The sequence below is a fragment of the Polypterus senegalus genome, chromosome 12 (assembly GCF_016835505.1).
Source record: "Polypterus senegalus isolate Bchr_013 chromosome 12, ASM1683550v1, whole genome shotgun sequence".
NCBI classification, from domain to species: Eukaryota; Metazoa; Chordata; class Cladistia; order Polypteriformes; family Polypteridae; genus Polypterus; species Polypterus senegalus.
Window position 1 is genome coordinate 145,561,660 of NC_053165.1, and position 24,054 is coordinate 145,585,713.

General features: G+C 38.3%; 1 protein-coding gene across 3 annotated transcripts in view; it reads right to left on the reverse strand.

Moving 5' to 3' along the window:
* mindy2 (MINDY lysine 48 deubiquitinase 2) overlaps positions 1-14,146 on the reverse strand; it is a 58,342-nt gene extending 44,196 nt beyond the window's left edge. For all 3 annotated transcript variants that reach the window (XM_039773741.1, XM_039773740.1, XM_039773739.1), the window contains exon 1: positions 13,096-14,146. In XM_039773741.1, coding sequence (XP_039629675.1) covers positions 13,096-13,857 — 762 coding nt within the window. In that variant the 5' untranslated portion in view covers positions 13,858-14,146. The remainder of the gene's footprint in view (positions 1-13,095) is intronic.
* Positions 14,147-24,054: the final 9,908 nt, after the last annotated feature.

Genomic DNA, 24,054 nt, shown 5'->3' on the forward strand with positions numbered 1-24,054 from the left:
TTCTACAATAAATTAAATTAAAATAAAAAGAATAATTCTAAAACTCTTCACTTTTAATATAAAGATGTAGTTCAGAGTTTCAGTGTAGTATGTGTACCAAATTTAAGGCTACAGGTTATTTGATTTTTGAACTTGACCTTCCTGGGTTGATCTTTGACCTTGGCGGTCAATCATCGCCCCGAAAGCGGACAGTAGAGGTCACATAGTATATGTGCACCAAATTCCATGTCAATAGGTCAAATGGTTTGCGACCTACAGATGATTAAAAATCCTGGGAAGACAAATGGACAGCCACGGTACCGTATTATATAAGAAGATAATTTAAATGCAAAACATGTTCATTTCTGTGTATATGCATTTTAAGTAATTAAATAATACAGCGATGCACATTTTTCTCTGCTGCCTCTTCTTCACTCTTCTGAAGGTAGTGTTTAACTGCAATTTGTAGTTTGAGAGGGATTATTAACTGAAACATAATAAATAACACTTACCACATATTGCATCACTAAAGTCAAGCAATGTTTCATCCATTAGGCTAATTTTAGTTTAAACCAAAAGAAACTCAACAGTATGTACTTTAGAAGTATTGGTTATGTTTTGTTGAGTTTATTGCAATAGTGAATGAGACTCTGGCATGCTAAACAGATTTTTAACCTCAAGAAGCCAGCCAAGGAGAGAAGAACTACAGGATTCTGAGCAAACAGATCTATGACTTTCTTAGATGTAAGACTGAACTGCATCATATGTGCTGGTAGTTGTAAAAGATTTGACAATGTAAGTACATCTAATAAAAGAACAATTCTCAATAAGAACAAAGCACATCTGACAGAACTGAATGGGTATTTATTTGCTAATTTCAGATATGGGTTAAAGATCATAGATTAGGCAAGCATAAAACTGCTGCTTTCAAACCTGGAAGTCTCCTGCATGTAAATTATATAAACTCAGACTTCTTTTAATATAAGAAATTGTACTTGACATACAACATAACCATTACCATTCATACCTGTAAAGATGTTAGGGGCATTTGGAGGGAAACTACAGAAGAAAAGACTTCCATATCTGCTGATATGTGTTGCTCTCTATTTTTATTGTAGACAATTCACTTCCACATTTGCTACAAATAAGATTTTGAAGTTCAAGACAGATGCAAGTAAATTTCTACTGTTTCCCGAGAATGTTAGTGTTCATCTTTCTAAATGTGAAGAGATTGTTTTTACTGTGTCACTTAGATGTATATACTTGGAAGCTATAATTAAACATAGCTATATAACATGCACTGAAACAAAGGTATATTTCACCCCTCGCGCCTTATTTGTAAAACTTTGTGTGGATACGAGTGTGAAAATATGTGCTCACCAAAAAAAAAAAAACAGGAAAAGAAATATGACAAAAACAAAATCAGAGTAATAAAACACAGCATGCACACTTTTCTACGTAATTTACCATTTATACAATGCAACTGCCTTGTAAATATGTGATCGTGAACACACTTTGAATGCAGCCCTGAAACTTCCACATATGGAGCATGTTAATCAACCTCATACTGTACATATGCAGTCACTATGCTGCAGAACTTTATTGGCTAATTATGTGCTTAGTGTACAATGAGAATAATCTGAATCTGAGAAAAAACATTTAAAAATAAATAAGGGGATTTTTTTAACAAGTAAAAGTGGTAATGAGTTACCAAATACTAGATATCACCTGAATTCCTTGTTAGAGTAACTATTTCATTTACTTTGTAGTTTTAGGCTATATTATTTGTGCATCCTTGTTTCCTCTCTATGCCATACACCAAAATAAGGCCTGCCCTACAATTATTTTCTAACCTCCTGTTATTATTGGTTATTGTTCACAGGAAATTTGGTTATAGAAGTAGGATTATAGTAATATATCGAACAATCTGTGGTGGGGACAGGAACAGGAATTCATTTTTATGTGCTTATTTCATTTGTTTGCATGCAAAGTAATTACACAAGTAATCATCAGGTGTGAAATCAACTCAAAACTATAATTAAAGACAAATGTTTCAATACTCTAGTTAACAATCAGACCTTATTGGACAAAGGCATTTGTTAAAATAATAATGTTACTGGTGAATCATTCGCTGATTATTACCGTATGACATTTGCAGTGCCTTAGTTTAAATGAGAAACTGTTATATGACGTGTTGTAGGCACTTGAAGAGTATATGGCATAGAGTAACAAACACAGATTAACACTGTCTGATGTGTTTGATCAATCATGGTCAATTTCAGTGCTTTTTTTTTAACCTTACAGAAAATTCTTACTGTTAAAAAGTATTGGACAGGTCAGACTGAGATGATTAGTGCTTTCCCTTTAACTATATCAGTTAATGTAATCTTTAAATTCTCCTGCTCGGAGAGTAAAACAGCAATGCAATAGCCAGCTGCTATGCTGAAAGAAAGAGTGAAGCTAAATCATAACTAAATTTACAGATTATTTTAAGTTCTAAAAAGAAAAGACTGTTTATTCTTATGGAGCATAAGGATGTCTGTCCCATTATTGAAAGCAAAGGATACCCATCAAAAATATAAATAAACTTTTCATACAAGTACTATAATGTGCAAATACACAGCGGTGATCTGAATAAATTCCATTATTTAGCATAGGGGTATACAAAGTTTTAGAAATGCATACATTAGTGTCATTTTAAGCAAGCCATTGTCTTTTAAATGCTATTATCAGGTTTGAATATATCTGACAAGTAAAATTAAATCTGATCATAGTATTCTGTAAACATGTAGCTATCACCCTAAAACTTACAGCATTACCATTTAGTATAGTATTCCTAAGTAAACTTTAGTAATATAATCTGTCATTTTAACATTACTGGCTATACTTCCAATGTTTGAAAGGAGAGAGAGAGAGAACATTAAATGATTATGTATTTCTCTACTGAGCAAGGAAAGCAAATTTGAGAATATACAATAATTGCTTGGGACATGTCTCAGTTCAAAACAGCTTAGTAAAATTCAATGGAAAACATTCCACTGTACATTAAAGCTGTGCTTCTGAATGCAACTGAAGTCAATTAGCAATACATAAATCCAGTCACAGATACCAAACCCAAGGAAAACAGCACTTGTGACCAAGTTTGATCATTACTGCGCATATAATATTAAAGTAATTTCTACCCAACAGCTTTTTTAAATTATTAATTGCTTCACTCAAAGCAAAAGCAGTGATGCACTATTTTTTGAGGAGAGGGTGGTTTAGAAGCCTACTCCAGGGGAGCTGTCTATATTATTATATCCCACTGTCACACAAATATTTCCAAATGTTGACTATCTACAGTATTGATCACACATTCATCTAAGAATTAAACTACTCTGTACATGTGCTAATACGACTAGTACATTACTTTGGGAAAAAGAATGCATCCAAGATTACAAAACCACAAAGATACATAGTAGCAGCTGTGGATTAAATGCGGAGGTTCACACAATGAGTCAAGCATGTTTAAGCAAGAGTAAAAACATACATATAGAGCACAAGAACATGGGAGTTTAACATAAAAAAGAGATATTTTCAACACTACATTAATAGAAGGATAATGAAGGTCATTGAAGGTACAAAAAAGAGAGAGAGATGCATCTTCAAATTAGTAAATGCAAGGCTAAACTTGTATAACAAAGCAGCAAACATTCACTGGATAATGCTACTAATGGTTCTTGCCAAAACAGTAAAAAATGCACTTATGCATCTTGAACAGGAAATGAAAAAATAGAAGTGTCTGTTGCCTATATTACAATAATAAAAATTTAATACATTTAAGGAAGGAGACCTTGAATGTGTATAGTCTGTGCAAACAGTAAGCTACACCGATTAAACAGAAATTTTATATATGAAAATTTATAGAAAATTTATATTTTATAAGTTGGACATGCAGCTTTAAGGATTTAGTTCAAAGCTATGGGTAGTACAGCATTATAACTTCTGTTTTAATTTTGGAAACGCTTTGTTGATGCTTGATACAAACAAACAATGTTAGGAACATGATGCTTTGATAAAAGGAATAAATAAAAAGAAACAAAAACAGTAACTTGCTATTAAATAAAACAGTCAATCATGTCCCATTATGCTCTACATTCAGCACTCTTTCTCCACCATGTCAAAACTAAAATTACTGCATAAAAAAAATCATTTAATAATGCCTGTCACTACTACCTGCTATTTGTGTCCTTTATTATATTTATGAAAGCATTTCTATTAAATATTTTACCATTCAGTGCATTTACACAAACTTTAATAATGCAGTTATTCAAAGAAACACAGTCTCAGAAATGCTATGTAAACCCTGTGCATGTCTGCTGCATTCTGTTCACCTGCTAAGCTTGATACATGCATTCAGCAGCCACGGGCAGGAGTGTATACAAAGATCAATTTTTTGTGGCAAATGCTTGCGTGATCTCATTCTCCAGATTGAAGTATTCTGTCTCAATATTTGTAAAAACTGTTAAATGTATGTTGATGAGCTGAACATACTGTGCTAAAATCAGCAGCGCACTCTCAGAAGAATGTAGGGTAACATGTTAAAAGTGCATTAAGTAGTCCAATTATTTTTTAAAGTAACAGCCTAACAGAACACTTAATTTGTTACTTAAGGTATTATTATCCCAGCAGCACTGGGTGTAAGGCAAGAAGCAAATGAAAAGGTATGCCTCAGCTTTTCATTGCTCAATTGCACAGTCAAGCAGAAAAGAATGTGCTATGTGTAATTGAGTAACAGAAACACACAAATAAAGCGTTGGTTTAATTTTAATCCAGTTCTTTCCTATAAATATGTTAAAAACAGAGTGATCAGGAGACATGGCTGCCAGTATTTATATCGTTGGTGCCTAAAGTTGACGAAGTAAAATGGGGATGGATGTTATTTACTGTGCATGAAGGACTAAGTGAATTTATAAAATACAAAAATATTATCAATGGCTCACGCTTGTTTTCGGTTTGATGGCAGAAAATGTTTACCTTTTAATGTTGTTTTTTTTTTTGCACTTTTTAATGATGATGGAACATTTTCCCCAAAGAAGAACTCCAGAAGCATACTTGAAACAGAGGTTATTAAGAAACCAGGTTTCTTCTTTAACCTAATTACTCACCTTATCCTGGTTTTGTGTGTACATGTTAACATACACATTTAAAACGTATGCCTTAAAAGAACAAGGGCTTGTGCTTTAAAATGTAAGTTAAAGAGGAAAGACCTCTGTGGTTATGACTGGTTCTGGCATAATTTGTTCATTAAAATGTTCAAGGCATACTGCACAGCAGCAAGCAAGCTACATTGGATTTGGAAGTTTATATGTGGACAAGATAATCCACTGTGACGACCCCTAATGGGAGCAGCCGGAAGAAGAAGAAGATTGTCAGGTGGCTTATATCTGTATTTAGAGCATTAGATTAACCTGAAGTATATCAGGTTTACCAGGCAAACACCAAAACAATACATGCAAGAGGAAATCTCCACATATACTGTAATAGAAACATTTTACATTCTTAAAAAACACTTGTAATGGATCAACCTTGGCAGCGTTCTCTAGTTTCTGCTGTTGCCGTTCATGAAGAGACAGTAGATTAATACTGACAGAACATGTGCATAAAAAAATAAGAGTATCTCTGGTAAACATTTTAACATCCGATAATTAAAGATGGGGCGGCACGGTGGCACAGTGGGTAGCGCTGCTGCCTCGCAGTTGGAAGACCTGGATGGAGTTTGCATGATCTCCCCATGTCTGCGTGGGTTTCCTCCGGGTGCTCCAGTTTCCTCCCACAGTCCAAAGACATGCAGGTTAGGTGCATTGGTGATCATAAATTGTCCCTAGTGTGTGCTTGGGGTGTGTGTGTGTGTCCTGTGGTGGGCAGGCGCCCTGCCCAGGGTTTGTTTCCTGCCTAGCGCCCTGTGTTGGCTGGGATTGGCTCCAGCAGACCCCCATGACCCTGTAGTTAGGATATAGCGGGTTGGATAATGGATGGATGGATGGATGAAGTTGACCTAGTTAAAAGGTAAATAAAATCACTCCCATATTTTTGTCATTAAATGCTTCACTTTCATAATTGCCCTAAAATTCCCAAAATCAAAGAACAATTTTCACTCAGCACTCAAGAACATATTTTAGGATCACTGCTCCAGGTGTTTGGTGAATTGCAAAACATTGTACTCTTAATATTATTTATTAAAAATGATTACAATACACAAATATAAAGTATTACAATTAAATTGACATTTTTTCAACATTTTAAAACATATGAAAACTGTAGAATCAGTCAAGTATAACATAATATGCGAGACAAAAATAGAAACCTTCATTTTGTGCATTTTACTGCTGCAATTATCTACACATAATGCAGTAAACAAAACTAAATTCTACATTTAACTCCGGTTAATAAAAACTTTGCCAAGCAGCCACTTTTATCTTATAGTTTTGCTTCACAAAGCCAAATCTTAAAAATCTAGCATTTTGTGTTAATTCATGTAAAGTACACAACAGTGTAAAAAACAACTTTCTATAGTACTTTTGAATTAAAATTACAAAATAATTTAAAACAAGAAAAAGGAGAGATACAATGACGAAAAAATGAAAATAAAAAACAAAGGAAAAATTTAAAAGATTAGATTATCCCCAAGCTCAGATTTAAAGTTGAAGATTTTAGCTTTCTTCACATGTTGTCAATCAGTCAAGGGGGCTCCTGTACCACTTTACATTTAAGTACAACTGCTGATTTTTAAAGCCAACTGTGTTCAACTGAACTTCACAAAATATATTTTAAGAAGTGTACAGTGAAAATGGACTGACATGTTCTCCATTGATATTACACTGTTGTTCCTAAGGCATTAATGTATTATAAGATACTTTAAGGACAGGTGTTATGAGATTAATCTTGGCAGAAAACTGACGCTGCAGGTTTTCTCTGTGATTAATTATTTTTAAAATTCTGCTAACTTCTAATTGACTACTTTCTACATGTTTCAGGGGAGTATAAAAACTATTCATCTGTGTTTCTTATACAATATTAAAGTAAACAACATCCATCCATTCCCGGAACCCACTCAGTCCAATTCAAAGTCATGCAGCCTGTCTAAGGCTCTGCCTAAACTGGATCAAAGTGATCAACTTTCCCAGTAAGTAATTAATTAGGAGGCATCATAATTACAAATGACTTGCATGTAAATAAGGTAATTCAATAAATAAATAACAAAGCATAGGAATTTTAAACCTGCTCAATTTGATTCAGGGTTGAGGGGCCAGAGCTGATTTTGGCATCACTGGGTACAAGGTAGGAATCAACCCTAGACAGGGCACCATTCAGTCATAGAGCCCATTCTTGCACCCACCACACCCACACTGATTTTCACACAGGGCAAATCTGGAATTGCCAGTTAATCCAACCCTGTCCTTTACCTAGCATGCATGTAAGAATAAAACTTGAGTACCTGGAGGAAAACCCATGCAGACACAGATAGCATGTGCAAGTTCCACTTAGACAACAACCTGGGTTTAAGCCTAGGGTGCTGAATCCATTCTAAGTCAGTACTAAACAAGTAAGCTACTAGCAAATGATTGTATTTACATACCAAATATGTAGCAAGAATAAAAAAACCTACTTTAAAACATTATACTATGGAATAATTCTGCATCCAAGTAGGGACCCAGAATCAACCAAAGGCTTGTAATGAAAACCTGCAGCCACTTCAAGATGGAAAATAACAGGTCCTCAATAAGAATTAAACTGAGAAACTGGTGTAATGATCTAAAAAAAAAGGCTGTATTAGATGCATAAAGTAGTCATGACAATTTCTTAAGTATTAGAAGATACAATAAACAGAAATATCCACTAATACAGCAGAGAAAGCCACTGATTTTTAGAAAACACAACAAACTGTCATACTGTGATCTTCACTTAGGTTTTTAAAAGTGTTTCAGATTTACAAATTAAAATACAAATTTTCAAGTTTACCAGTGAGAAAAAGGGTAACACATTCAATATTTCATTCATAGCACTTTTGGCAAAAGCAGTAAGGGCTAAACACAGTCATTCCAGTTAAGTGCTGCAGAAAGGATGAACATCCAGCTATATTCTCTTAGGAATAACGGATGAAATGATGTTGATGTTATGCTTTTCAAAATGGGTTATTGTTACATAATTAATAAAGACATTTGAGGGAGCAAAAAAAAAGTCTCATGTGATTGTGATAAACGTTAAACATTTTACTGTTTTAAACATAAATATAATGTAAAACTGCAGTACAAGGTAAGAGTGTTATTTATTTAAAAAATATACTAAGTTCAACTGATTAATGGTAGAAAAGAATTGCTTATGTTCTGAAAGAAAAAAATTAACAGTAGTTCAGGGCAGCATAACAACTGCTGACCTTCCAAAGCCAGCAACACAATGCACATACATGGAGGGAAAGAAAACTCAGTAAAATGGAAAGACCCATGGAACTGAGCCGTCCTTCATAGCATTTAGTTAATGCTACCCATAAAATATGTATAGCTTTGAATTTAGCCTTTAGTGGTCATAATGGCTTATATTTCCATTACCTACTATGTTATTTCAATTTTAATTTCCAATGTCTACAATTATCAAAATATTCTTGAATACTAAAAATAAATACATTGTAAACAAACTCTTTATGAAAATTGACCAAGGCTGCAAAGCAACTCTGATGATATTTGCTTTTGTTCTCCATGAGAACCCTCAGTGCCAGGATGCAGTCAATGGTAGATTCCTTAGGCTTAAAACCAGTCTGCTCCGGTCAATGGTAGGTGAGCAAATGATGACAGATACTATTGGGGATGACCCTCCCTAGCAAGTACCTTACCCAACACCCAGAGCAGTGTTATCACTGTGTAGTTCCCACAATCCAGTTAATTACCCATCCTTTTCCAGATGGGGACGACAAGCCCCGTTTTCCAGTCAGTTGGGATGACTCCAGTCTCCCAAATGGAAGCAAAGATTGCTTGCAATTACAAATTAAAACAGGTGCAGTTCACAGCTAACTATTCACATCACTGTACTCTGTAAGCATGCACAGATCATGTATTTATTTATTTTTGAGCTCACATCATATTAGGATAAACTAGACCTAAATTAAACTTTTTTTACTTGTCTTATTAGTGCACATGGGTCTCGTGTTATAAGTTAAACCATGCAGGACTGTTAAATAGGAGGCATAATTCCCTTAATCCAATTTTGAAACTCATGCCCTTTTAACATATGTTTTATCAACCAACAAAGCACTTCTCGAAGAAACCTAAAATGAGACCCATTTGCAGTTTAGACTTGCACGGAAAAAAAAAAAAACCCATACATACTGTATGTGGCATACAGTATAATATAAAAAGTACATTACTGAAAATAAGACATGTACTATAATCTAATAAGCAAAATCTGAGTAATCAATTATTCAAATTGAGGATCCAGCAATGATAAGTACCACACTAAACACCACAACAAAAGGCCCTGGACCAACACAAAACATGTTTAAGAAGCCACAAAATAAATTTCTTTATTCCCTAAACTGCTATTTTATACCAATGTTTTTAAGGAAAGACACAAAAACGTGTAATCTACTGCAGAAAATTATGCAGCAAACACAAAATAGTAATGCAACATTTTAATAGGTTTAACGGAAGAGTATCCATTTCCCACCTCACTACATACACAACAACAAAAAAAAGATGGCCATATCACAGGCAAGAACATCATACCTCAAAACTAAACAGACAATAGAAAAAATGATACATAAAGTCTAAAACAATGACACGGTATGGTCATAATACAACCTTTAATAAGGCAAAGCATGTTCTTCCTTAAAAATATTGTTTTTTAAATTGTTTTAATAATCATATTAGAAACATAAAAAATACATAAAGGCTATCTTGCTCAGTATCTTACTTAAGTAGGCCACTGCTCTCTAACAAGCCCTAAACTTGGATTAGAGTAGATTTATTAATCCCATGGGGAAATTCAAATGCACACATCAGAAGAAACATAAAAACAAGGATACAGACTCACAGGACAGATAATACAGCCAAACACTCAATAAAAAAAATAACACACAAATAAAAAAAATAAACTTAACAAGTACGTTGGGTGAAAGCACTGAATTGCCAGATAGCAGTAGTCAGAAAAGACCCCCAGAAGTGCTTCTTAGCACACTGTAGTGGAAGGAGCCTGTGGCTAAAAGTGCTTCAAAATAGCGCTTTCTCAAGGGGGTTTTTCATGACGGCGTCCACTTTTTACACCATCCTCTTTTCCACAACAGTTTCCAGTATATCCAGGTAGGCTTTCCTGGTAAGTTTGTTTGGGCATTGTGCTTCCGTTGTGCTCGGGTTACATTCCCAGGATACTGCAGCATAGAACACCACACTGGCTACTATGGAATGGTAGGGCATTTCTAGCAGCTTGCTGCACACATCAAAAGACCCAAGTCTCCTTAGCAAGTACAGTCTACTCTGGCATGTACTAGATATGTTTATGGATGGGAACAAAACTGGATTTTATTTTCATTTTTTAAGAAGAAAGAGATGTTACAATTAGGGAATCTAACAGGCAAGTGTGTTCAAGCCAATGTTTATTTTAAATCATATAAATGATTTCCATAAAAAGTTGCTAAAAAAAAATTTATTTCAGTTATCAGCAGAAATCCTAGATACAGCTATCCACAAGTAAGTGTACCTGGACAAAATCTTAGAAAGAATTAAACGTTAAATTATAAATATGTATTCACTATCAGTCAGTCAAATATAAGATGATAGGATATCAAGTTATATCGTAAGTTATGCTGATGCTACAAAAATAATTCAAACTATTAAAAAATTGAAAACTAAATGTTAGTTCAACAAGGATTCAGGACTCCGATTTAAAAAAAACAGCTTTTTAAGCAGAAATGTGTGGTGACACATAGGGTGAATTACCTATATCTATCACTGTGTGTTTATTGACTGACTGACTGACTGACTTCTTCTTTTGGCTGCTCCTGTTAGGGGTTGCCACAGCAGATCATCTTCTTTCATATTTTTCTCTCCTCTGCATCTTGTTCCGTTACACCCATCCCCTGCATGTCCTCTCTCACCACATCCATACATAAACCTTCTCTTAGGCCTTCCTCTTTGTCTCTTTCCTGGCAGCTCTATCCTTAGCATCCTTCTCCCAATATACCCAGCATCTCTTCTCTCCTCTGCACATGTCCAAACCAACACAATCTCACCTATCTGACTTTGTCTCACAACTGTCCAAGTTGAGCTGGCCCTCTAATGTCTTCATTTCTAATCCTATCTATCCTCGTCACACACAGTGCAAATTTTAGCATCTTTAACTCTGCCACCTCCAGCTCCGTCTTCTGCTTTCTGGTCAGTGCCACCGTCTCCAACCCATATAACATAGCTGGTCTCACTACTGTCCTGTAGACCTTCCCTTTCACTCTTGCTGATACCCGTCTGTCAAAAATTACTCCTGACACTCTTCTCCACCCACTCCACCCTGCCTGCACTCTCTTTTTCACCTCTCTTCCACAATCCCCATTACTCTGTACTGTTGATCCCAAGTATTAAAAAAAACAAAAAAACATTAAGTTAAAAAACTGAAATTTGGCAGGGTGGTACATCAAGGTCTGCAGGTATATGCTTACAAATTACATTTAAATATATCAATATTTAAGAGTAACCAATACCCAAAATGTCAAAAATACTTTAGCTGGTTTGATTGAAATATGATGGCATTACAGAAATAAAATGAGCTGAACAGCATTTTTTATTTGTCAATATCTATCCTATAAAAAGGACAAGTGTCTGTGCATCTGTGTGTTTGACTGGTTGCTGTTTCTGCTATCCCACACCAAATGGTTTGTAAAAGAGACAGCAACTGGATGGACAACTGCACTGCAAAAGTTAACGCCGACGTCTACATTAATTACTTACATTTCAATCAGTCTTAAGAGCGAACAACATAAAGAAGTGAAAAATGTAAACATCTAATGAGGTTAATAATATACACACAAATTTTACATTAATCCTTCTAATTACCCATTTCAATTCAAAATGAACAGTTTTCTGTTTTTTATGTTTCGCAATGTCACTAATAAAAGCAGAAACTAATCTAAAGCAGAAATGTTTTACTCATGGACAATTGCATAAAGCATGTTCAAGAGTAAGCCACTCCAATGATCTAATAATATTATTTTTTGTCTGACACCTTTATCCAAGGCAAATTACATTTGAGATACAATTGGTTACATTTGTTTTGATTTTCCAGCTGGAATATAGGCAGGTGAAGCGACTTGCTCATGATCACACAGTGTCAGTATAAGGATTTGAACCTATAACCTTTAGGTTCAAAGTCTTAACTACTACAGTATATCACACTGCCTGCCAATAATATTAGCCTCAGATTAAAAAAAAACAAAAAACTACAGATTCTGTACAGAGAAAAGTACTTCTGCTACATCCCATTAACCAATGCCACTATACTTGAGATCCATTATCTTACGAGAAGGCAATTTCCCCTTCTGCTATGATAAAGTATAACAAATCAAATCACAGAATTTCCTGGACACAGTTAATACAGCTAGCTTCCTCTAGCGGAAAACAGCACATTGGAGACTTCCAAATGAAAACTTTGCTTTATTTTTGAATATGTTTAAGTGAATAATAATACACGATCTTTGTCAAGTAACTGATTGATTCAGACCAACATTGTTCCTCCTGAAACTGGTTGCGTGGTGTTGCACTCCATGAACTGATGAAGGAAATCGCAACATTCATTCCTAATCTACAGCACATCTCTAACATATGTCTCCTGAGGCTGCAGAACAATTATCCATACACAAACATCAGCTTTCCCTACTATGATAAACACTGCTAGACCTGGTGTGTGCAGAGTGAACAACATTGAGCTCAATGGAATTGAATCCAAGGAGATGCATCTAGGGAAATAACTATTATTCCTTGCTCAACGTAAGAAATACAAGCCCAAAAAGCTGATTTGTAGCCTGCAAATAATGGCGATCTTCCATACGCCTTTAGATTAAATGCTCAGACAGCTATCAAGTATAATCAATTTATTTACCTTCCAAGACAGCAACAGGACGTTCATGATGGCAAGTAGTGGACAGGGTCCGTTCTCATTCTGGGTAATAATCGGTGTGTTCTCGTCCTTCCACTTGATCCACTTGATGTGATAGACAGATTGGCCAGTAAAACGATCCCTGCCGGGGGCGGCCGCAGCCAATTTTGCCCCGTCGTATTCGTCGTTCTGCAGAGCCAAAGCCAGCACCCTGTCCTCAGCGCCTTCGCTCGTCAAATCCGAGCTTGGACACGAGTTCAAATTGGAAAAAGATTCCAGGGAGTCTATGCTTCGCGATTCTACCGGTGGGCTGCGGTCACTTCCAGTTGGCGTCATCCCTTCGGCCTGGATGTCACTGCCCCCACCATCCACCGCCGCTCGTAAATTCCCGGACTCGATTACTGACTCCTGCTCGCCAGCATCTGGAAGATGTACTGGGGAGTCTGTGTCTCTAATGAGCGCCGCCTCCGCCGTGTTTACTCTGAACTGGGCACAGTTCACGTCTTTACGCCCCGTCCCACAGCTCCCTTCGCGCAGCTGTCCAGCAAAGCACGCCGCTCGGTCTTCAACGGGCGTTGACTGGCAGGATGCCGAGCTACTGTCCACCGTCTGGACGCGAGGTGCACCGCTATCTGTAACGGCGGCCGCAGCCCTGGTAGTAGCTCCGGCACCGTGATTCGCCGACTCTTCGTTTGCCTTCTCTGGCCGGCACGGTGAAAGAATTGTCCCTGCTGGATTCTGCTGCAAATCCACATTACTCGCCATGTCGGTCCTTCCCCGAGACGCTCAGCTTCTATCTGGGTTGCAGCTCCAGCTCTGGATGCACAGACGCCATGACATGTCTACCTATGTGACGTCACGCTCGGAGAGACGCCTCTTCAGGTCGAAGAAAGGGCACTGGAAGCGGCGGCTGCATCCAAGGGAGCCGGGAAACAGAGGCCTCAAACAAGCAGCTGTGAAACGGTGAAAGCGGCGAGAAAACGTCCTGTTAGACATTCCTTAACGGGGGTGTGCAGCTTTGCGAAGACATGGTATAACGGAATCCACGCGAAGATCCACACTTGACGCAGTGGAGCCAAAGAGCCACAAACGCTTCCAAAAGTGCGCTCACTTTTTTGCAGGAAGTACTTCTGAGCTACCAGACATGCGCAGTAACGATATGCCGCCCAAATGAGAAGGGATAAGAGAGCGGGAAACGCGACATCGACGATAATTTTATAGTACTGATTTTGATATTCATAACATGTTTGATGCACCTTTGGAAAATCGATTTACGGACGTTAAAGTGTGGCACCTGGCAAGAGTAGGACCCAACAAGGCCTTAACTGGGAAAGGGATGCATGCGATGGCAGTTAACTACCGTCTACCGCGATAACTAGGCAGTGAAAACGCAAAGAGACGACTGCAGGGGCGTTAATGCCGCCTTTACGCGCTACGGGGATTTGCAGCCTTCATTAATTGCGTTCACGTGAATTTGTTGTCGCGTTTTTGCTAACTTGAACCACAAAAACAAAATATTCATATTGCACAGTTTCGTACAGTCTAGCTACACTTGCTTTACAATTGATAAATTACAAAGGAATGAAAAACGTTTGTAATGCCTTAAAGCCGTTGATCGCGCTGAACATATGTTTTCTGGACAAATGGCCAAGAAGGAGAGGGAAAATAAAACCAGCTGGGACGGATACTGGAGAAAATAAACATCTAGGGTCAGGTCTTAGTTGCAGTATCCTGTTCAAAACTGAGGGTGACAGCAGAGTACCTTGGCCCAAATAAGGGAAGACTGCAGGTGAGGAGTGGTGACCTGGGGCTAAAAAAACAAATAAAAAGGAGCCTTCTGTATTTATTTATTTATTTATTAATTAAAACATACAACTTATGTAAGTTGTATTTGTTATCATTTCCTCATTAAGTTTTTTAATATGAAAAGTGTACTATTAGTCAATTACTGTAGAGGGATTTTTTTGTCCCAGAGGGGAAATTAGAACTTTACAGAAGCTCAAGATGGAATATATATACTGCTCAAAAAACTTAAAGGAACATTTTTTATTCAGAGTATAGCATCAAGTCAATGAAACTTCGGGGATATTGATCAGCTCATTTAAGTAGCAGAGGGGGTTGTTAATCAGTTTCAGCTGCTTTGGTGTTAATGAAATTAACAACATTGGCAACAATGAGACAGCCGCTGAAACAGATATGTTGAACAGGTTGAGGCCACTAACATTTTTCCCTCCTCATCTTTTCTGACTGTTTTTTTAGTAGTTGGCTACGATCAGTGTCACTACTGGCAGCTTGAGGCGATACCTGGACCCTACAGAGGTTGCACAGGTAGTCCAACTTCTCCAGGATGGCACATTAATACATGCCATTGGCAGAAGGTTTGCTGTGTCTTCCAGCACAGTCTGAAGGGCATGGAGGAGATTCCAGGGGACAGGCAGTTACTCTAGGAGAGCTGGATAGGGCTCTAGAAGGTCCTTAAACCATCTGCAGGACCGGTATCTGCTGTTTTTGGCAAGGAGGAACAGGATGAACACTGCCAGAGCCCTACAAAGTGACATCCAGCAAGCCATTGGTGTGAATGGTTCTGACCAGATAATCAGAAACAGACTTCATGAGGGTGGCCTGTGGGCCCAACATCCTATAGTGGGCTCTATGCTCACTGCCCGGCACCGTGAAACTTGATTGGCATTTGCCATAGAATACCAGAATTGGCAGGTCCACCACTGGCGCCCTGTGCTTTTCACAGATGAGAGCAGGTTCACCCTGAGCACATGTGACAGACATGAAAGGGTCGTGGAGAACCTTATGGCGCCTGTAACATCGTTCAGCATGACTGGTTTGGTGGTAGGTCAGTGAATGTCTGGGGAGGCATATCCATGGAGGGACGCACAGACCTCTACAGGCTAGACAATGGCACCATTTGACTGCCATTAGGTATTGATTGGTGCAGTGGGTCCTGGGTTCCTCCAGGTGCCCAACAATGCCCGGCCTCATGTGGCAAGAGTATGGAGGCAGTTCCTGGAGGGTGAAGGAATTGATACCATTGACTGGCTTGCATGCTCACCTGACTTAAATTAACAGAACACCTCTGGGACATTATGTTTTGGGCCATCGGACGCCGCCAGGTTAGACCTCAAACTGGCCAGGAGCTCAATGATGCTAGCATTACATCCATTACCTACTTTGTCTCCCTGATAACTATCAATTCCTCTGCTGTTATGAGTTGAGAATTTGTTCTTTTAATGCATGATTGAATTCCAAAATTGTGGTAGCACCTTGCCAGGTTGGAGCTATGAATGAAACTTCTTTGTATTTCCCAGTTTAATTTGATTTCACGAATAAAAGTTTAATCCCACATTAATAACCTGGATGGCTTGTTGGCTAGTTGAATGCATATATCATGGAAAGCACCTACGGTGGGGGGGAGGGGCTAGGGGGAGAAACTCACAGACAACACTACATGTCTTCATATTATTTCTAGAGATGCCACCATTGACAGTATTCAGTAATGCTATAAAGATAATTCAAAGTTGATTAATTTAACCTTGATTTAAAATGGCTGTAAGTACTTTGTAAAAAACCCTTCCAGCATTTTCTTAGTTAAGTCTCCTGCATTTGGGTAGTTTATCCCATTCTAATTGGTAGATCCTCACAAGTTCTGTTAAACTGTATGGTAAGCATCTATAAACTGCCATCTTCAGGTTTCTCCAGAGATTGTCTATGAGATTTAAGTTGGGTTTTGGCTGGGCTACTTAAGGTCAGACAGAGCCTTGTTATTTAGTTTATTTTAGATTCTTCAAATTACAATGACTATGATCTGTAGTAGTTAAATAGGTTAAAACATTTATCTATCTAAAAAAGCAGTTAAAAGGAGTTGATGAAGAGTTCCTTGAGTTCAGACCCTTGTTATAAGGCCTTATCTCTGTCTCTCTCTCATCAGATTTCCATCATACGTTCTCTTCTATATGCTCCTCCATCTACCTTCTTGTCTCTACAGATGATTCCCAATGTAACTATACCAAGTAAGCAGTCTATTAATACAGTTAATCATACTCAGATGAGGGTGTCAGTCCATGTGAAGGGTTTATCAATTGAGGTTTAAACCTATGCATTTTCACTTAAATTGTGCAGCACAGTGGTAGAGCAGGTTGTGTTTCTACCACACAGTGTTATATTTCAGCCAGGGTTCCTCCCTTGGCTGGGGTTCAAATCCTTGATTTATATCCATTTTTTTACATTTTTTAATCATTTATTTATGATAATATTTCTTTTGTTTAATATCTGCTTTGTGTACTATTCCTTGATTATGTTCCATGTGTTTTGTGGGTCGTCCCCCAAAATGTCACCTGCCAATTACTGCCAGTAACTGCCATCCACCCTATAAATCCTGAGGGTCTCCCATAGTTTCTGGTGGTTCATTGTGAATGCACTCTGGGAGTTTGGTGAGTTCTTGTACTTTGGAACTTTTTGGGATTTTTTTCTTTGTTTGGGATTTACTTGATATTTTGACCTTTTGCTTTTTTTGACCATTCTTTGAATTTCTGTTTTGGGCCTTTCTTGTTATAGGCAATTCCATTTTGCTTTTGTGCTCCACAGATCATCATTGCTATTAAAATACTGTTTTGTGAGGAATACATCTTTTGTTTCATAAAGATTCTATGAGGCCTGTTTGTACTGTATGTACAAGGTGTGTTCAGTAATTTATCTCCCTGAGTATGAAAAAAAGTAGCAATCATGTTGAAGTCTGGGTATGTTGTGATGTGTCTAAAGGTTACGATTGCACAGTTGTGGCTCAGTGCGAGTGTAACATTGCAAGAGACAGGATGTCAGGAAAGTCTTCGTGTGAATCAGGTAAGAAAATGCTAGATTTGGAGCAACATTCAGTGATAACATTTCTCGCAAAAGAAGTCAGAAAGACAAGGGAGATCAATTAATGCATGACTGCAGTTTATGGTGAGTCATCATCCTACAAAGTAAAATTTTGGAGCAAGCCGTTTAAGTAGGATAGAGAGTCAATTGACGATGACCCTCACACTGAAGGGCCTGTGGAAGCAACTTCCACAGAAATTTGCAAGAAAGTTGAGGATTTAATTTTGTCAGACAGAAGAAATGGGCATATCAGCAGGTACAATATAAAAAATAATTAATGAAAAGTCGGGCATGTCCAAGGTCAGCACAAGATGGGTTTCAAGAATGCTGACGCCATGTCAGAAGGCAACGAGGCTCCAGTGCCGTGAGAAGAACTTGGAGATGCTTCGTGAAGACCAAGTGATTTTTTTTTCATCGTTTGGTGACTGGAGATAAGACTTGGGTCTATCACAGAGATCCTGAGTCCATAAAGAAATCAATGCAGTATAAGCACAAGTCATCTCCCACCCCAAAAATGTTGAAGACAGAAAAATCTGCAGGCAAAGTCATGGCTACTGTCTTCTGGGATATTGAGGGACCTTTACTTCTGGAGTTCATGCCACACAAGACAACCATAACCAGAGAAAGTTGCCTCAACGCAATGATTGCTTTTCAGGAGTTAATCAAGGAGAAAAGACAAGGAAAGCTCACAGCAGGCATGCTACTTCTTCACAACAATACACTGATTCACATCTCACGTCAATCACAGGCTGTCACCCGAGAATGTGGGTTCCAGCAGCTGAAACATCCAGTTTTGAAGTTTTGAAGAACTCTCTCTGTGGACAGTGATGAAGACATCAAGGCAGCTGTGATGTCTTGGTTTGAAGGTCAAACAGAAGAGTTTTTTTCAAAGCGGTTAAAGTCATTGCAGGAAAAGTGGATGAAGTGTATGGGGCTATCAGGGGACTATATTGAAAAATAAATTGAAATTTTTTGAAAACTCTTTTGTTTCTTACTGAAGTAGATAAATTATTGAACACCCCTCTCAGCTGGGGATTTTGATTGATGGTGTTTCCATCCAGTGGGCATTATTGGAAGTGCTTTTGGAACCTTTGGGCTTTACATGCCCTTGAACTCCTAAATTCACAACACACAAAGCTTGGACTCTATTTTGATTGCCTGCCATGGTGACTACCTTGTGGAATTTGCATCTTCTAGCCTGTATACATTAGCGACTTTGGTATCCTGGTTACAGTCGAAAGATATGGTGATTGCTTTCTCAAAATGTATGATGTATAAGTCTGTGATGGACGTATGTCTCAGTCAGGGATTTTCTTTGCCTTCAGCACATTTCCTCACTTTCCTGTATTAGAAACCTGATCGCTAATCATTCGGAGGAGAAGTATTTATGCAGTTCCAGAAAGTGAATGTTTATTTCTTGAAACATACTATTCACTGTTTCAGAGGAGTTTGTAGTCTTTTCAGTAGTTCCCAACCCATGTTACAAAATGTGCATATTAGAGTAATTGTCGACTTTAAATTTGTCCGGTGTGAGTGACTGTGGGTGTGCACAACATGGGTGTGTTCACAAAGGGCTGGTCACTAGTTCACAGATTTTTTCCTGCAATTTACCTGATTTTGATTGGATAGGCTAGGACCTTCGCAATCCTAACTTGGATAAAATGGGTTCAATAAAGGATGGATGGAGGATGCTAGGAATGTTGGATAGATTGATAGGTTAATAGATAGATAGATATGAAAGGCACTATATGATAGATAGATAGATAGTAATACACCAGGAAATCTGGGAGGTATTTTATATCGGTTATTAAGATTCAGCACAATATAATTTAATTTGATAAGATGCAGAAAAATGAAAGGAAGAATTAGTTCTCTGCATACTGCCATGTTGCATATTTTGCTTATTTCAGATATCACCTGACAGATCAGTTAATTGTATGGTCTGATTGTGTTACTGAAAGATCGATTTGATTCCATCTCTGATGTCTTTTGATATGCGTCTCCAAGTTGTCTTGGCATGATTTGAGTGTGGGTATGGCCATGAGTGTTTACTGTGATTGAATGGCATGCACTCCATGGTTGTTTCTCACTTGGAGTCTGATGCTGCTGGGATGGATGGATGCATGCATGCATAAAAAATAAAAACGTTTTCTGTTTGACTTGCAAATCTTATGCACCAAAGCACCCGGCAAATCGGGGAGCAAAAACTGCTTAGGCAGCTTTTATATTACTATTCCATCTGTTCTGTTGTTGTAGGTCAACCCTGCTCCCTAAAATGTGATCAGTTTAGTCGCAGATTAATTACTCGGTGCGTCTTTGTTTTCCAAACCTGGAGAGTAGAATAGAAAAAAAATGAAAATTATCTTTTCTTTTTTAACTTTCAGAGAAAACCTAAGGAGATGTAATTTAATTGCCTGATATTTCACCAGCCTTTCCGATACAAATTTAATGAGCCAATTAAAGTTGAATGTCTCCATGTAATAATAATTTCTTTTCTGAAATACCGCTAATGATAGTATCTATTCATAGCCCCATTTATAGATACAGTAATGTTACTCAAATCCTGAAGCCAGTTAAACACTTTTAAGTTAATAGGCTTCATATGCAAATGAACACAGACACCAGAATTCATTCAAATACTATTCACACCAGGTTGGAAGTGCGGAAACTATAACCTGGATGAAGGGCTCTGCTAAAAATAGCCGCATCACACCAGTAAGAACTAATTCATCCAACACATATTAGGTAATGCATTTGCTATTTCCCATCCATCCGTCAGTCCATTTTCTTATTCTCTTCCCTGACACTGCAAAAGACTAGTGCCTATTCCCAATAGCTTTAGTTGCAAGTCAAGGAACAACTCTCATCATAAAGAACACTTAACATTCAAGACATTCTCAACTCTCGTTCATAAGGGTCCAGTTTAGTGTTGTCAGCTAACCGACCACGCACATGTTTGGGATTTGGAAAGAAAACCAGACTACTTGAGGGTAAATCTTGAGGATAAAGTGCACACTACAAACAGGCATCTTAGAATTCAAGCTAAGAACTGTGGTTATCCAAACTGCTTTCTAACTACTGTGCCATCATGGCAAAATAATAAGCTGCATCTTTGGCAGAGCCTTCAGCTCTATGAATAACATGACATGGCAGAATGAAAGCACTAACTTTGACCTGGGTATAAGTTTTTGTACTTTGGCAAATGATGAAAATACCAATGAATCAACTTTAGCCAACATTCTCCACTATTCTGCTGTTAACCCCTAAAGAAAGACTTCAGTTGTTTTCTGCCGCTCATTATTAACTAAATTTCTGATAAGACACATCATACATTCACTTTGAAAGCACAATACTGAAAAAATAAATTGATGCTGGCAACACTTGGCTAGACATACCGAGTAAAATTTCCAAAGACCTCATGACTCCTAGTGAACAAGACTATTGCATAGTACTACATACTGCACAGTCCAGACTGTCAGCCAATTTATTCCACGTGTTTATGAGTCTTTGCATTAAGAAAAACTTTCTAACACATGTACAAAATCTGTCCTTATTGAGAAACTGCAGTATATTTGAAAGTGAGGCAAATAAGGAAGTTTGATGATTTGATGCTTCTGGCTCCTAACTACAGGGTCACAGGGGTCAGCTGGAGCCCATCCCAGCTAACACAGGGTGCTAGGCAGGAAACAAACCCCATGCAGGGCGCCAGCCCACTGCAAGGCACGCACACACACACAAAAAGCACACACTAGGGACAATTTAGAATCGCCAATGCACCTAACTTGCATGTCTTTGGACTGTGGGAGGAAACCAGAGCACCAGGAGGAAACCCACACAGACACGGGGAGAACATGCAAACTCTATGCAGGGAGGACCTGGGAAGTGAACCCAGGTCTCCTAACTGGAAGGCAGCAGCGCTACCCACTGCACCACCATGCTGCCCCAAACCCACTAATTAGTAAATAATCAAATAACCACATCCATTCAAAGACATGCAGGTTAGGTGCATTGGTGATCCTAAATTGTGCTTGGTGTGTGCTTGTTGTGTGGGTGTGTGTGTGTGCCCTGCAGTGGGCTGGCACCCTGCCCAGGGTTTGTTCCTGCCTTGCGCCCTGTGTTGGCTGGGATTGGCTCCAGCAGACTCCCGTGAACCTATGTTAGGATATAGCAGGTTGGATGATGACTGACTGACATTTTAATAAAAATATAAAAAACACAGTTTTATAATTTCTTCTTTGACTCCAAAACACAGAAGCTGGGAAATAAAGACTCACTTAATTAGGCTAGGAGTCCAATGAAAAACAGAAGTTTGTTGGAACAAAAACCTGTAGCCACAGGGTGTCCCCAGGACCGAGTTTGGGAACCACTGTCGTGGTTTTATATGTATGAACAGTGGGTATGTTTAAGTTTTAAAAGAGTGTAAGTGTATGGACTAACTTATCTGAGCAGTTTAAATATCATCCATTCATTTCAAACCCAATTATCCTGAGCAGGGTCTGAAGCTTCTGAACTGAAACGTCTCCCAGTAAATGTCAGGTGCAAGGCAGGAAATATACCTGGGGCAGGGCACTAGTCCAATTTAGCAATGCCAATTTACCTAACCTGCATGTCTTTGGACTGTGGGAGGAAACTAGAGCTTTTTCTTTTTCTTCTTCTTCTTTCGGCTGCTCCCGTTAGGGGTCACAACAGCGGATTATCTTCTTCCATATCTTTCTGTCCTCTTGTTCTGTCACACCCTTCACCTGCATGTCCTCTCTCACCACATCCATAAACCTCCTTTTAGGCCTTCATCTTTTCCTCTTACCTGACAGCTCTATCCTTAACCTTAAGGAAAACCACACAAACATGAGGAGAACATTCAGGGAGCAGCCAGGACGTTTATTCCAGTCTCCTTGTTGAAAGGAGCACTGCCACTGCTGCAGCGTGCTTTCCTGATTTAAATATCATGTGTGATAATAATGCAACACAGACATCATAAAGATTTGGGGCAGCCACCCATATATTGTTTTCCCGGCTGTAAAAGTTAAGTTTATGAAGCACAATGTGCATAGAACAGAGCCCAAAAGAGAACTGCCTATTACAGAAAAAGATGGAAGCTTTAAAGGCCCATAAGGGAAGTGACGTCATCAAAAGGGCCAGAATCGAAAGTGAGGTCTTCTGGACCGGATGTGACATCAGCAAAGGGGCTGGCACTGGGAGTGATGTCTTCTGGTCCGGAAGCAATGTCAGCAAAGGGCCCGACACCGGAAGTGATGTCTTCTGAGTCACCAGAACTTTTCAGGATTTCCAGGGAACGGTCTGTAGGGAACTGAGAAAGACAGCCAGTGCACTCTGCCGCCCCCTGGTCGGATGTTTTATTACAATTACTCAGGCCCTTTAGCTTCCTCCTACTCGCACATGTGTGACCCATGTTATTCAGACACTGTTATTGTCTTCTTGCAGACCATTGCCTCTTACAGAACACAGATGGCCCAAGTAATCACTAATCAAGAAACAGCCTAAACCAAAGACCCTGCAGTACTTTGCTAACAGCAGTACTGGATTCCAAACAGGTGTCTCTTCACAGCACATGTATTTTCAGGAGCAATGAAATATGCATGTGTATTTTCACAACACTTTTTTGGTTTTAATCCAGGCTTTAAGAAACATTTTGATTTCAAGGGGTACTCTCACCTATTGTTTTGTTTCCGTAAATAAGAAAAATGCAATACTATTTTGTACTTTATTAGACAGTTGGCATGTTTCATTTAAAAAAAAAAAGGTTTGTACACTTGCTGTTATATCTGGAAGTCTGTTGAAATTACCATTGACCTGGCATGAACTTTCGGATCTTCATTGTATTTTCAACCAAGAGTGGCATGTGCAGAATTTGTTTTAGGGGTAGACACAGGCTAACAGATGTGCTGCATGATAATGTACTTATAGGCTGCGGTCTAGGGCATCTTGGAAAAATACCAAAACTGATGAGAAAGTAAATTGTGCTTTCAGCGAGCTGATTGGGATGCTTTAAGAAAATTATATTTCAGAGAAATAGTAAGAAAAAAAAGAAGAAAAATCACAGCTTCTAGTCAGCAGTGATTAAAGCATGTTGAC